Genomic DNA, 13,544 nt, shown 5'->3' on the forward strand with positions numbered 1-13,544 from the left:
CCACATTGTTTTTGTCTCTTGTTTGATAAAAAGGGTTTATCATATTACATTCAATCCTACTAACCCCACAACAGCCTTGGTACAGACCGGAATAATATGTCTGATACACAAGTTTTTAGTTTACCAACAAAGTTTTAATCTAGATAACAAAAACATGGTCACAACTATTGACAAATCATAAATTAAACAGAATCTTTCTACGGGATTATGCTGGATTAGCAATATATACACAGATCTGATGATCATATTTCGCTATAAAGGTCTGGTGCATTTTAAACATAGCATACCACTGGGTCACACAATGCTATATGCTGGACTCAGGGGAGGTGTCCGCAGAGCAGCTCCCCTCAGGCTACCCCTGACTAATTCCCTATGATGGACAGTTTCCTATTTGTAACCCCAGGCACAGCACATGCAGCTCTCTGCAATATGGAGATTTTTATTATTAGACCTTATACTAGTCATACTTCTTGCAGGAAGAGCATTATATGGGCGACATACTCCCTTTAGGGACTGCTAGATTTGTTATGCAGTGCACTATACAGTAGAAAATCTAACAATATTTGCAAAATACAATAAAAGTCCATTGGTACAGACGCTATGTTATTTCTCTTATTGTTACAGATACTGTATCAAGGAGAACGGTGTTCACAGTATCTGTCATCATTTTACGTCCTACAAAATGCATTTTCTAACTGGAAGTACCCAAATCGATTTTCTGCGCTTATAAATTAATCTAATGCAGCTTCCAGGTTTCAGTCCAAGTCCGCCTGAGAAGTCACATTAAGAATTTAGTGACGGTACATGAATGACATTTAAACCTGAACAGGTAACCATACATTTACATGAAGGTCAGGCAGGGGCTCGTGTATTGTAAAAGAAAAAGAGTGCATAAAGCTATATAAAAACAAGTAAAATAAGGTACACACAAGTCCCACAAGTTCTTCATACAGTCCTTTTAAAAATACTGTATATAATTATATGTACATGTATAACAAAATAGTATCTATACAAAAAAGAAAATACAAAGAAAATATAGTCCTACAATAGTTCCTTCATGTACTTAGGAGTAAGGCAAAATTTGTTTTCTGGAAAGCTAAACCATCAAAGTATTTGGAGTTTTGCACTGATAAAATACCTTTTTTTTTTTTTTTTAACCGAAAGGATTTCATGAGCAATATAGCAATTACTCCTGAAAGATGGCGGCCTACCAGAAAGGGCAGAGGATAATCTGCATTATTGTGAATAAATGAACAGAACTGGTCATCACTTGTGGTGAAATGTGCATTGCCATGGCTATAACTTATGTGCTTTACTGTACCCTGAAATGAAACAGAACATTCTGTGCACACTGTCATTTTCATTGCAATGAATCTTTTGCTTTATACTATATTATGCTTGTTTTGAACACTATGCTGTTTTCTATGCCAGGCAGCTCATTCCTTGGGCTTTGGTTTTATAACCCATTCTGCATTTGGATTCAGGAGAGACAGATCTTTCATGTACGTTGTGTCTTCAAGGCATCGCTCACCTAGAGTAATATACAGAAAAGATTAGAACATGATTACATAATCTGAAGCAGCTGCACGTTACGGGAAAGGGAGTGCGGGTCGGCAGACACTTTGGATATGATGCTAAGACTAAATAGTTGTATTCAGCCCTGACATACAGTACTTTGTGTAGGATTACACTGATTGTATTTTATGTTATCATACCTTTCAGACTACTTTTTCAGTTCAGTGTAAATGGGAGTACAGACACCAAACTTGACAAAGGGCTTATTACATTACACAGGGCAATTATGGGCCAAACAGGCTGATATTGCCCGTTGTAATAGGCCTGGCGGTCAGACGACAAACAATCGAACACTTGCTTGTTGGCTGATCACAATTTTTTAAGTAGGTTAAAAATCATAACTTATCGGCCCCACATCACCTCATGTAATAGAAGATGTTCAGCAGACAATGTATATGTATTGTTCCTGTTGCCCTGCCTACATGATAATCGAGCCATGTAATAGGCTCCTTGAATGAGCGTCAATCTACTTGATCAGTGCTTGCATCGGACGCAGATCTCCCTGTGTAATACCTTCGGAGGGTATAGTGATGGGGTCACTCATCAGCATCTACCAACCCACTGTATTCTGATGTTGAAGACAAAAAGGGGCTTTCGGGTATGAAAAGCAATCACTTTAACTGAGAGTATAATGTTCTATTTCACAACAAATTTCAAGTTTTTTTTATTATTCTATCCTATTATATCTTTCTAGAGCAGTTCTACTATTATTTGATTTGTTTTCTTTAATGTCTGATCATTTCTAGCAGAGTGTTGGACACACATATGATATCTATGGTAGATTTGAAAACGTCAAGCAAACCGCTATTCATTTATCTCACAAATGGGTTGTTTAAAGGAAGCACATGCATTCAGCATGTTACAGAGGAGGAAACCCCAACTGATTTATGTATAGTTGTCTAAGAGAAGATTTAGCAGAACTTTTTGTTTTATTTATTCATTTAAGTTTCTGATCATTCAAGGCTTTGGAGTCCCACTCAGTGATTGACAGCTTTAACTATATACAAAAAAAGTAATGTGCAGACACCGGCCAATCACGTAGTAGGACCACCCACTGGACTCCTAAGCATAGAAAGAGAAGAGGTTTAAATGAATACTAAATCTTTTGCCACATTAACTATATATCCCAGCTTCTTCTGTTCAAAATATGGTCTCCATAGAAAACATCTCCACAACAACAAGTTCTTTTCAAAGCAGATAAAAAAAACATTGGGGGAGATGAATCAAAACCAGAAAGAAGCAATTTGATTTGATTGGTTGCTATGGGTAACTGCTCCACTCTTTCTCTACATGGGTTTTGATTTATCTCCCCCATTGATATTTCCCATTAAGAAGTAGGGCATCATCAGAAGCAGAAGATAACAGAAAAACTGCCTGGTCAGTGAAGCTACCACCCAGTTCATGTCATGTGACTATGGCTGACAATGGCTCACATAACATGGCATCTAACCGAGTTGGCTATCAGTAAACATGACAAGTATTCATGCTTCATTGCAAACAAAGGCCAAGTGAAGAATCCAAAGAAAGGTGGCACGTTAAATGTCCACTTACCAATATTTCCTCCAATTTCATATAAGCTAACTTCTTCTTTTCTTAGATTTCTTGATGAACCACTGTCAATATGAAAAAATACAATAATAATAATAACAACAACTAAACAATATAACATATAAGAGTCTACAGTTAAAATAGATGTTCTGTTTTACATCTGCAATGCTATATTTACAATACTTAAAGGAGATCGGTATATAACTTATCTCCTATCCACAGGATAGGGGATAAGTGTTTTATCGAGGAGGGGGGGTCCGACCGCTGGGACTCCGCACGATCTCCCATACGGGGACCCAGCAATGCCGTGGCTCTGCGCGGCTAATGCATGTGTCCCTTCCTGAGAGGTCGACTGACATGCCTACGCTATTTAGCTCTATGGTAGAGATGGGGATGCATGAATGCTGCATCTCCGCCTCTCCCATAGGGATACACGGAGGGAGCGTGTCTGCCGTGGCATCATGCTGTGGCTGACACGCCTTCTACATGGGGAGAGTCGGGGCCTCATACAGGAGATCGCGGGGGTTCCCAGTGGTCAGAACCCTCCCCCCCCCCCCCAGTCAAACACTTAAGTTACATGCCGCAGCAGATCTCCTTTAACTCTTAAACAAATAAAACCATTAAAAGTGGAACATTGAGTCCCACTTGTCAAGCTTAGCTAACAACTAAAAAAGGTGTATATTATGTTAATTATGAATACAGTCATAAAAGGACAATTTTTCTAAGCTGCTCTATTCAATGTAGAAACAGAGAGTTCTGGATGGCACTCACCATGAGTCAGGTAATAAAACTTGTTTATAAACATTGGAGAAATAAGCTGTACCAGCTGCTACAATGACACTAGTCGGGTGGCTGAAGTGAATGAGGTTTGCTGGAGAGTTAAGAGTGTATTTTAGGTGCTGAAGGCCTAAATACTGTATTTTCTACATTTCATATGTGTCTTTCCAGATTTTTTTGTCATAACCTGCATACACTGACTTCTACAATGTTCAGATGGATAACTATTGTACTGCTTTACTTGTACAGCTCAAACTAGAATCTAGTCACATTTTGGACTCCTATATAATTAGTGCAGGAATTGTCTCAGCTCTACCCCTAGCCTGGAAATAAAGGTGGCTCTCTCGTCAGTCATTTCTGCATCCTAATAATAACTAATTCTATGAGTCTGGGTACAGCTAAAGTCAGGCATACTTTTTACAAATAAACCACATTGTCACCAGTCCTGTCTTCAATCAAGTTAAGCATGTGTCTAGCCCAAAGTCCCGCTGTGGGGATTGTTAATCTTTTCAGAATTCTATTCAAGGGATTTGCAAGTTGTACAAGAATCTTGTATTCTTCACACCTGCTCTTGTATTTGTCTTTGGATGGACCAGTGCCCAACCATGAAACCAGGGAAAGTTCACCTGGATACGTTTCTCGTGTCACAGCTTGCCAGAAATGAGTGAAGTGGAGTTCTACGGTCTCTTTTCCCATGCTAAATCCCTGTGAGCACCGTTATCGCCAAAAATTAGGACATTAAGCTAATACAACAGCACGTTGTCTACGTCTGTATATGTCTGCTTTGGGCATACTTAAATGGTAACTCTCATTGAAACTATTTTTTGCTATTGCCCTGCTTATGGTAAATAAAAAATATTTCTAATTATACTTTGTTTTAAAAAAAATTAAGTTTTCTATGTTTTATTTGAGCTTAAAAAAGCTCAAGAGCACATTTCTTCCATCTCATACACAGACTTTGGACCGAAGCCCAAACACAGGAAGTGCCGCCTGAAGTGCTAAAGGGTGTGTGTCCAACCAACAGCCTATGACAGTTAAGGGTGAGAGGAGCTATGATTGGATGAGGCTGGACACCCCCCCCCCCTCAGCACTCCAGGCTACACTTTGTGTTTGGGCTTCGGACCAAAGTCTGTGTAGGAGATGGGGGAAAATGTGCTCTTGAGCATTTTTAAGCACAAATAAAACATAGAAAATTTTATTTTTTTCAAACAAAGTATATTACAAATATTTTTTATTTACCATAAGGAGTGCAATAGCAAAAATTAGTTTTAATGAGAGTGCCCATTTAAGTTTATGTGCCAAAGCTCCAAAAAGATATTTCTGCTAAAATCATAGTCTGCGAAAGTTTCATCACCTTCAAGGGACCATGATTAAGTTCAGCAAAATTGTATCAACAAAGTTTTACTGTTCCAAGCTGAATCTAAAGTATATGTTCTATACTTGTCTGCATCACAGGTTAAATATAGTTCAAGTTGTTTCACAAAACCCTGGTTTTCAGAGGTCTCATTACTGGCCTTTGGCATAACAGTTTTAATAGAAAAAAAGGTTTTGGTAAACCGAGGACCTTTGGGTTACACCACCAAGCTATGTGACAATACACTTCAGAGACTACTACCCTCATCATCAACCACAACATAATTCCAGTGCCCATCACATACACATGTTGGTCTAAGTATTTGAGAAGTTATTTTTTAATTTCTGGTAGTAAGCACAAACTACAGCAAAGAGTGCCCCAAAACAGGCCATATCAATGTAAAAATCGGGAGGGAGACACACCTAAATAAACTTTTAATAAGTTATGTGTTTTCATAAGTTATATGCTAGCTTATTAAAAGTTAAGTTCTATTAAAGTGTGTCTCCTCTTAATTTAATTTCTCTTGTCAATTTCTTTAGAAATACATCAGATGTAGGATAAAGAATAATTTGGCCACATCCTAACCACAGCTTCCTCAAAAGTGTTGCTTAGAAACCGATGAAAATAATTTACAAACTGTTATAGGACATTTTTTTGTCACTGCAATTTAGTAATGATGACCATTATTAATCCAATTATCAATTGTCTTCCTCTATATTATTCAGATCATAGTATGACAATAGAACCTGCACTACCTGCAAGAACATCTGAGTGATTATAATTCATTTGCCTTTTTTAAAGCATAAACTTATGGAAATTTGTCCTATATTAAAGGAGATCTGCAGCCATAGACACTTATCCCCTATCAACAGGATAGGGGATAAGTGTCTGATCGCGAGGGGTCCGAATGCTGGGACCCCACTCTATCTCCTGTACTGGGCCCTGGCTCTGCCGCAGCTTTCCTGTGCAGAAGGCGTGTCGACCGACACTTCCATGCATCTCTATGGAAGAGGCGGAGATGCAGCTTTAGCGCATCCTCGCCTCTCCCATAGAGTTGTATGCAAGGGGCGTGTTGTCAACCTCAGGGTGGTCCACGACACATGAATTAGCCATTCAAAACCGCTGCAATGCTGGGTCCCCATACGGAAGGTCACGGGACCCCCGCGATCAGACCCTTATCCCCTATTTGCAGGATAAGTGTCTAAGACTGCAGTACTTCTTTAAGATATTGTATTTCATGTCATAGGAAATATACATAACGTACATTGTATTCTTCAAGTAAGACGGTGCAGCTAGAACAGGCCCATGCAGACCTAAAAAAAACATGGCCGTTTAGGCAGGGGAAGGCACAGGATGGTTGAGTTTTGTGCTGACATGTAAACAGGAGCAAACCTCCCACAGTGTGGACAAGTCTTAAGCGTGTGTGACCACCAGCAATGGACACATTAGGTGGACGTGAGAAAATATCAAAAGAACACCAGGGGGCACCACAACAAGTATGTAACAGGCATATCTATACACAGGAGGGTTATTTGTAAATTGTTCTAATGTAAAACTTACATTTTGTGCAGTCTAGTATTGTAAATAAATATTCATTTGGGAAAGAATCTGTTTAGAGCGGATAAATAAATAAAATAAAATAAATAAATAAATACCTTTCCTGGTTAAGAAACCGGGCTAAAATGTCACCAGCTTTTAAATCTTCTGTTAGTTGTACAGCCATTGAAACCTTGGAAAACTGTGGTGCGTGTACCCGTATGAATCCCTGAGATATGTCACTCTATTATTACAGGGAAAAGAAAGAGGGAAAGAAAATGAACATCTATTTAAATACACACAGATGCGATACTGCAGTGGTACACGAATAACTACAATGAGGGCAGAGGCGGCATCAGTTGTGATGTTGGACTGCACCAGAGGCCACATACAACTGATACAGAATATGTGCACTCATTCTTCATTTCTTATATTGCTGAAAATGATAAATATTTATCATCATCATCATCTAAATATATTTATCTAAAATAAAATGTTCTATTCTTTTAGAAGAAGCAATGTAATCTGAAAAGACCATACTAAAAAACACTATTTGACGAGCTAATGTGTTCTAGGGGATGACATTGTCTAATTTGTTATTGAAAAGATTATTAATATAATAGGGAAGCTATGGGACAATATGTGTTAATGCAATTGCTGAATTAAAGAGATCAACTTCCGTATTCTTCCACAAGAGGGCATATGAGTCCTAGTTAAAATATTTCACCAATGCACAGATACAGTTATATTTGCAAAGTATATAATTATATAATGGTATCACCATGGTAGATGTTGTGGGTATGTGTATACAATTTTACAGTAATAATAAAAGAACTATAAAGCTGAGATATACTGTGTGTGTGTGTGTATATATGTGTATATATATATATATATATGTGTATATATATATATATATATATATAGATAGATAGTAAATTTGAGTAGCCGTATTAGTCCAGTGATGCAGATGCAAATCATAAAATGTTGCAGTATCTTGTAATACCTTTTTTTATTGGACTAACAGCATTTTGTCCTCGACTCTGTGCACCGAGGACAAGCAGGGCTCTGTGCACCGAGGACAAGCAGGGCTCTGTGCACCGAGGACAAGCAGGGCTCTGTGCACCAAGGACAAGCAGGGCTCTGTGCACCGAGGACAAGCAGGGCTCTGTGCACCGAGGACAAGCAGGGCTCTGTGCACCGAGGACAAGCAGGGCTCTGTGCACCGAGGACAAGCAGGGCTCTGTGCACCGAGGACAAGCAGGGCTCTGTGCACCGAGGACAAGCAGGGCTCTGTGCACCGAGGACAAGCTGTTTATCCTCAGTGCAGAGAGCCCTGCTTGTCCCGCCCTCACTTACTGTATTTGGTCTCCTCATAGAGAAACACAGGCAATAGCTGCAGGGACATTATTATTTCACCCAAAAATATACACATTTTTTAACCAACTTATATTACAAATATGCATATAATGGTTTTATCTACATTATATAAAAAGTTTTTGCTAGCGACAGGTACAATTTAAAAGGGTTATCCAGGCAGAACTATTTTTTTATCATAACAAATGAAATTTTATAAAAAAAAAAAAAAATATGCATAACTTACCTTCCTAGCTGCCCTGCCAATGCTGGTACCATGGATTTCCGCTCTCTGCTGCGCATCGTTTCCAAGCTCGGAGACACGGCATCATAGGTCCACTCAGCAGCCATTCAGCAATGGTTTCCAGGTCGAGGGGGCTTATGATGTTATGTCCCTGAACCGGGAAGGATCTCCATGACACTGGTGTATCTGTAACATGTGTCCCTACCCAACTCCGGAATGAAGGGGGTGTAAACAAAGTAGACACCTTTGGAGACTGCAAACTGTTATAAATATAAAGAAACTAATTTTTCTTCAAACTGATCCATTAAGAATGCATACTGTACTATACTAGTTAGTACAGTGCAGCCTTGGCATATGCCCTATTGAAGCACATGAATGTCAGAAAGAAAACTGCTCAAACCCCCCTTTACTCCATAAGAAAACATTTTTTTTTAATCAACTGGTGCCAGAAAGATTAAATAGATTTGTAAATTATGTTTATTAAAAAAAGATGAACCCTTCCAGTTCTTATCAGCTGCTGTTATGATCCACAGGAAGTTCTTTTCTTTTTGAATTTCCTGTCTGTCTGACCACAGTGCTCTCTGCTGACACCTCTGTCCATGTCAGGAACTGTCCAGAGCAAGATAGGTTTGCTATGGGGATTTGCTCCTACTCTGGACAGTTCCTGACAGACAGAGGCGTCAGCAGAGAGCACTGTGGTCAGACAGATGGGGAATTCAAAAAGAAAAGAACTTCCTGTGGATCATACAGCAGCTGATAAGTACTGGAAGGACTAAGATTTTTAAGTAGAAGTTATTTACAAATATGTTAAACTTTCTGGCACCAGTTGATTAAAAAAAAAAAAAAAAAAAAAAAAAAAAAAAAAAAATGTTTTCCAGTTGAGTACCCCCTTTAACCTTAATCAACTAGAACAGAAATCTTCTCTGCTAGACCCTGCCATATTTCTGATGTTTGGCCACACTCATGCCACCTCACTAAAAGATCAACAATGATTGTGGCGTTTATTGGGTTAACGGCTGAGATCAGATGTGTGTTTGGCAGACTTAAAGTCACTGTGTATGGCAAGGAGTTAATTTTATCCTGCAGAACAATATGGCAAAAAAAAAAAATCTCAATGTATAATCGACGCTTACATCTGCATTCTTTTCTGTCTTCTCGGACTTCTCTCTGTCGTACGCCATTCTTTTCAGTAGCCTCTTCATGGCTCTTTCCTTGGAATTTTTTTTCTGGTTTTGTTGTCTTACTTGTGCGACAAGAAATTTGGGAATCTGTAAAAACAAATTATACTTTAATCATAATATAATAAATGAATAAAAAAAAATAATACTTACATTGCCACAAGCTACATGACCAGATGGGAAATGGGACCAACAAGTAGATCAGTGTTTCCCAAACAATGCATCTCCATCTATTGCAAAACTACAACTCCCAGTATGCCCTGGACAGCCTTTGACTGTCCGGGCATGCTGGGAGTTGTACTTTTGCAACAGCTGGAGGTGCACTGATTTAGATATTAATATGAGCCTTTAACCAAATAAATATTCTACAATACCTAAAATATAATAAAGGTCAACTATTCAGCATGTCACATAGCATTAAGTAGTAATCTATCCTTTTTGTGTCCAAAGAATGTGTAAGATGATGCTTGGAAACAGCAGTCCCAATGAATGGGTGTGGTAGAATGTGCTAGAGGATGTGTCTTCACGCAACCTAGTACACATACAATACTGCCACAAAAAAAAAAAAAAAATAATGAAAAAAAGAACCTGGCCCACACAACAAAAGCATAGCATTCATGGTTTCTATTTAAAATCAACTCTAAAAAAATCCATGGGGTGAGGGGGAGTTTATTCTGATATTTTGTAACAGCAAGAAACTCTCTCTCTGGACTCGATGGTTAGAATAGTGCAGTCTACAAAGTGCGACTGCACCCCAGAGCCTTAGGCACTATTCACACTAATGCACACCAAGATGCTAGGTGTAATAGTGGATTCCTATTAATCCACTGCAGTTTTGTAAAAAAGGCATCTATAGACACACTATTTCTATTCTTTCTTTGTTTCTTTCTTGTGGGGGAAAATGAACATGTAAGATTTTGATATGCAGTTATTAATGGTAAATAGTTTAAACATATCCTCGAGCTATAAGCATGACAGTGAAGGTGACTGATCTGAGATCGACACAATTACTTTATTGCAGATGGAATGCTAGGCTTGGAGCAGAATTGAAGAGGAATCATTTTGGCCAGAATATTTTTTTTATTTTTGGCATTGTATCCCTTCTGCGGAATTGGCGCAGAATTTTCACATGGAAATGAAGAGGATTAAAAGGAGGAGGAGAAATGCTGTGGGAAGGGAAATTCTCCTTTTCAAAACTTGGCATGTAAATTCTGTGTGAATTCCATGCAAACTCATTTCCTCAGAAAAAAAAATCCCATTGACTTCACTGGGCTTTTAGCCACATACAGTCATGGCCGTAATTGTTGGCGCCCTTGGAATTTTGCACGAAAATTAAGTATTTCTAACATAAAAGGATTGCAGTTACACATGTTTTGCTATACAATTGTTTATTTCCTTTGTGTGTATTGAACTAAACCAAAAAAGGGAGAAAAAAAAGCAAATTGGACATAATGTCACACCAAACTCCAAAAATGGGTTGCACAAAATTATTGGCACCCTTAACTTAATATTTGGTTGCGTACCCTTTGGAAAAAGTAACTGAAATCAGTTACTTCCTATAACCATCAATAAGCTTCTTACACCTCTCAGCCGGAATGTTGGACCACTCTTCCTTTGCAAACTGCTCCAGGTCTCTCTTATTGGAAGGGTGCCTTTTCCAAACAGCAACTTTAAAGGGGTTCTCCACTGCTTTAACCTTCTTGGGGCAGTTGGGTAGTACTGTGGCTATATGTTATTACCCCTTTGTTTCCTGCTGGTAACGCTGCTGTAGTTGGGTTATTTTTTACCTTATTTTCAAACCCGCAAGCTGGTTACTTCATTAGTTTGCTGGCTTTTTTCGACCACTGTTTTTTTTCAGCTGCCGCCATCTTTCCATCGCTACGTCACCCTGCAGGGTGTTGTGTTGGAGGCCGGCCTGCCCCACGCTCCCTACGTGCCTGCCTCCTGCGCTGATGAATATTCCACCGTCATAATCGCGACCTGCTTCCTTTCAGCTTCTTATAAGCTGATTGCTGATTGGGCTGCTCGCGGCGAATCGACTCCGTTGTTGGGCGCATGCGCAGTTAGTCCTCGGTCGGGAGGGTCATCTGCGCATGTGCCATTGTGTTTTCAGCTTTGGGACTGACGCGCTGGGGTATTGTTAACACTCCCGAAGATTTGCTAGGCGCTCTCTGGCAGATGACCCTCCCGACCGAGGATGAACTGCACATGCACCCAACAACGGAGCCGATTCGCTGCGTGCAGCCCAATCAGCAATCAGCTTATAAGAAGCTGAAAGGAAGGAGGTCCGCGATTATGATGGTGGAATATTCATCAGCACGGGAGGTGGGCACATACGGAGCATGGGGCAGGCTGGCCTCCAACACAACACCCTGCAGGGTGACGTAGCGATGGAACGATGGCGGTGGCTGAAAAAAAACTGTGGTCGAAAAAAGCCAACAAACTAATGAAGTAACCAGCTTCCAGGTTTGAAAATAAGATAAAAAATAACTAAACTACAGTAGCGTTACCAGCAGGAAACAAAAGGGGTAATAACATATAGCCACAGTACTACCTAACTGCCCCAAGAAGGTTAAAGCAGTGGAGAACCCTTTAAGATCTCTCCACAGGTGTTCAATGGAATTTAGATCTGGACTCATTGCTGGCCACTTCAGAACTCTCCAGCGCTTTGTTGCCATCCATTTCTGGGTGCTTTTTGATGTATGTTCGGGGTCATTGCCCTGCTGAAAGATCTTGGACGCAAACCCAGCTTTCTGACACTGGGCTGTACAGAGCGCCCCAAAATCCATTAGTAATCCTCAGATTTCATGATGCCTTGCACACATTCACGACACCCAGTGCCAGAGGCAGCAAAACAACCCCAAAACATAAATTGAACCTCCACGATATTTCACTGTAGGTACTGTGTTCTTTTCTTTGTAGGCCTCATTCTGTTTTCAGTAAACAGTAGAATGATGTGCTTTACCAAAAAGCTCTATCTTGGTCTCATCTGTCCATAAGACATTTTCTCAAAAGGATTTTGGCTTACTCAAGTTCATTTTGGCAAAATGTAGTCTTGCTTTTTTAGGTCTCTGTGTCAGCAGTGGGGTCCTCCTGGGTCTCCTGCCATAGCGTTTCATTTAATTTAAATTTTGACGGATAGTTTGCGCTGTCACTGATGCTCCCTGATACTGCAGGACAGCTTGAATAACTTTGGAACTTGTTTGGGGCTGCTTATTCACCATCCGGGCTATCCTGCGTTGACACCTTTCATCAATTTTTCTGTTCCGTCCACACCCAAGGAGATTAGATACAGTGCCACGGGTTGCAAACTTCTTGATAATGTTGCGCACTGTGGACAAAGGCAAATCTAGATCTCTGGAGATGGACTTTTAACCTTGAGATTGTTGATATTTTTACACAATTTTGGTTCTCAAGTCCTCAGACAGTTCTCTTCTCCTCTGTTGTCCATGCTAAGTGTGGCACACACAGACACACAATGCAAAGACTAAGTGAACTTCTCTCTATTTTATCTGCTTTCAGGTGTGATTTTTTTTTATTGCCCACACCCATACTTGCCCCAGGTGAGTTTAAAGGAGCATCATATGCTTGAAACAATCTTATTTTTCCACAATTTTGAAAGGGTGGCAATACATTTGCTTTTTTCCCCTCCCTTTTTTGGTTTAGTTCCAATACACACAAAGGGAATAAACATGTTTATAGCAAAACATGTGTTACTGCAATCCTTTTCTGTGAGAAATACTTCATTTTCTTGAAAAATGTCAGGGGTGCCAACATTTATGGCCATGACTGTATTATGGGTGAAGAATGAACATGTTCAATCCCCAGGCAGAAAAGAATTCAGCGTCTGAATGCTGGAAACGGAAAGTACATTAAATCAATGGAACTAACATTTAAAGGGGTTATCCACCATAAGGTGATTTTAGTACGTACCTGCCAGACAGTAATGGACATGCTTAGAAAGGATCTGCGCTTGTCT

General features: G+C 39.7%; 1 protein-coding gene across 3 annotated transcripts in view; it reads right to left on the bottom strand.

The window, feature by feature from the left end:
• Positions 1 to 1,119: 1,119 nt before the first annotated feature.
• Positions 1,120 to 13,544, bottom strand: part of ARHGAP18 (Rho GTPase activating protein 18) — a 108,259-nt gene continuing 95,834 nt past the window's right edge. For all 3 annotated transcript variants that reach the window (XM_056566525.1, XM_056566527.1, XM_056566526.1), the window contains exons 12-15: positions 9,521 to 9,655; positions 6,910 to 7,034; positions 3,127 to 3,188; positions 1,120 to 1,531 (exon numbers count right to left, since the gene is read on the bottom strand). In XM_056566525.1, coding sequence (XP_056422500.1) covers positions 1,437 to 1,531; positions 3,127 to 3,188; positions 6,910 to 7,034; positions 9,521 to 9,655 — 417 coding nt within the window. In that variant the 3' untranslated portion in view covers positions 1,120 to 1,436. The remainder of the gene's footprint in view (positions 1,532 to 3,126; positions 3,189 to 6,909; positions 7,035 to 9,520; positions 9,656 to 13,544) is intronic.

This window comes from Hyla sarda, chromosome 3 (assembly GCF_029499605.1).
Source record: "Hyla sarda isolate aHylSar1 chromosome 3, aHylSar1.hap1, whole genome shotgun sequence".
NCBI lineage: Eukaryota > Metazoa > Chordata > Amphibia > Anura > Hylidae > Hyla > Hyla sarda.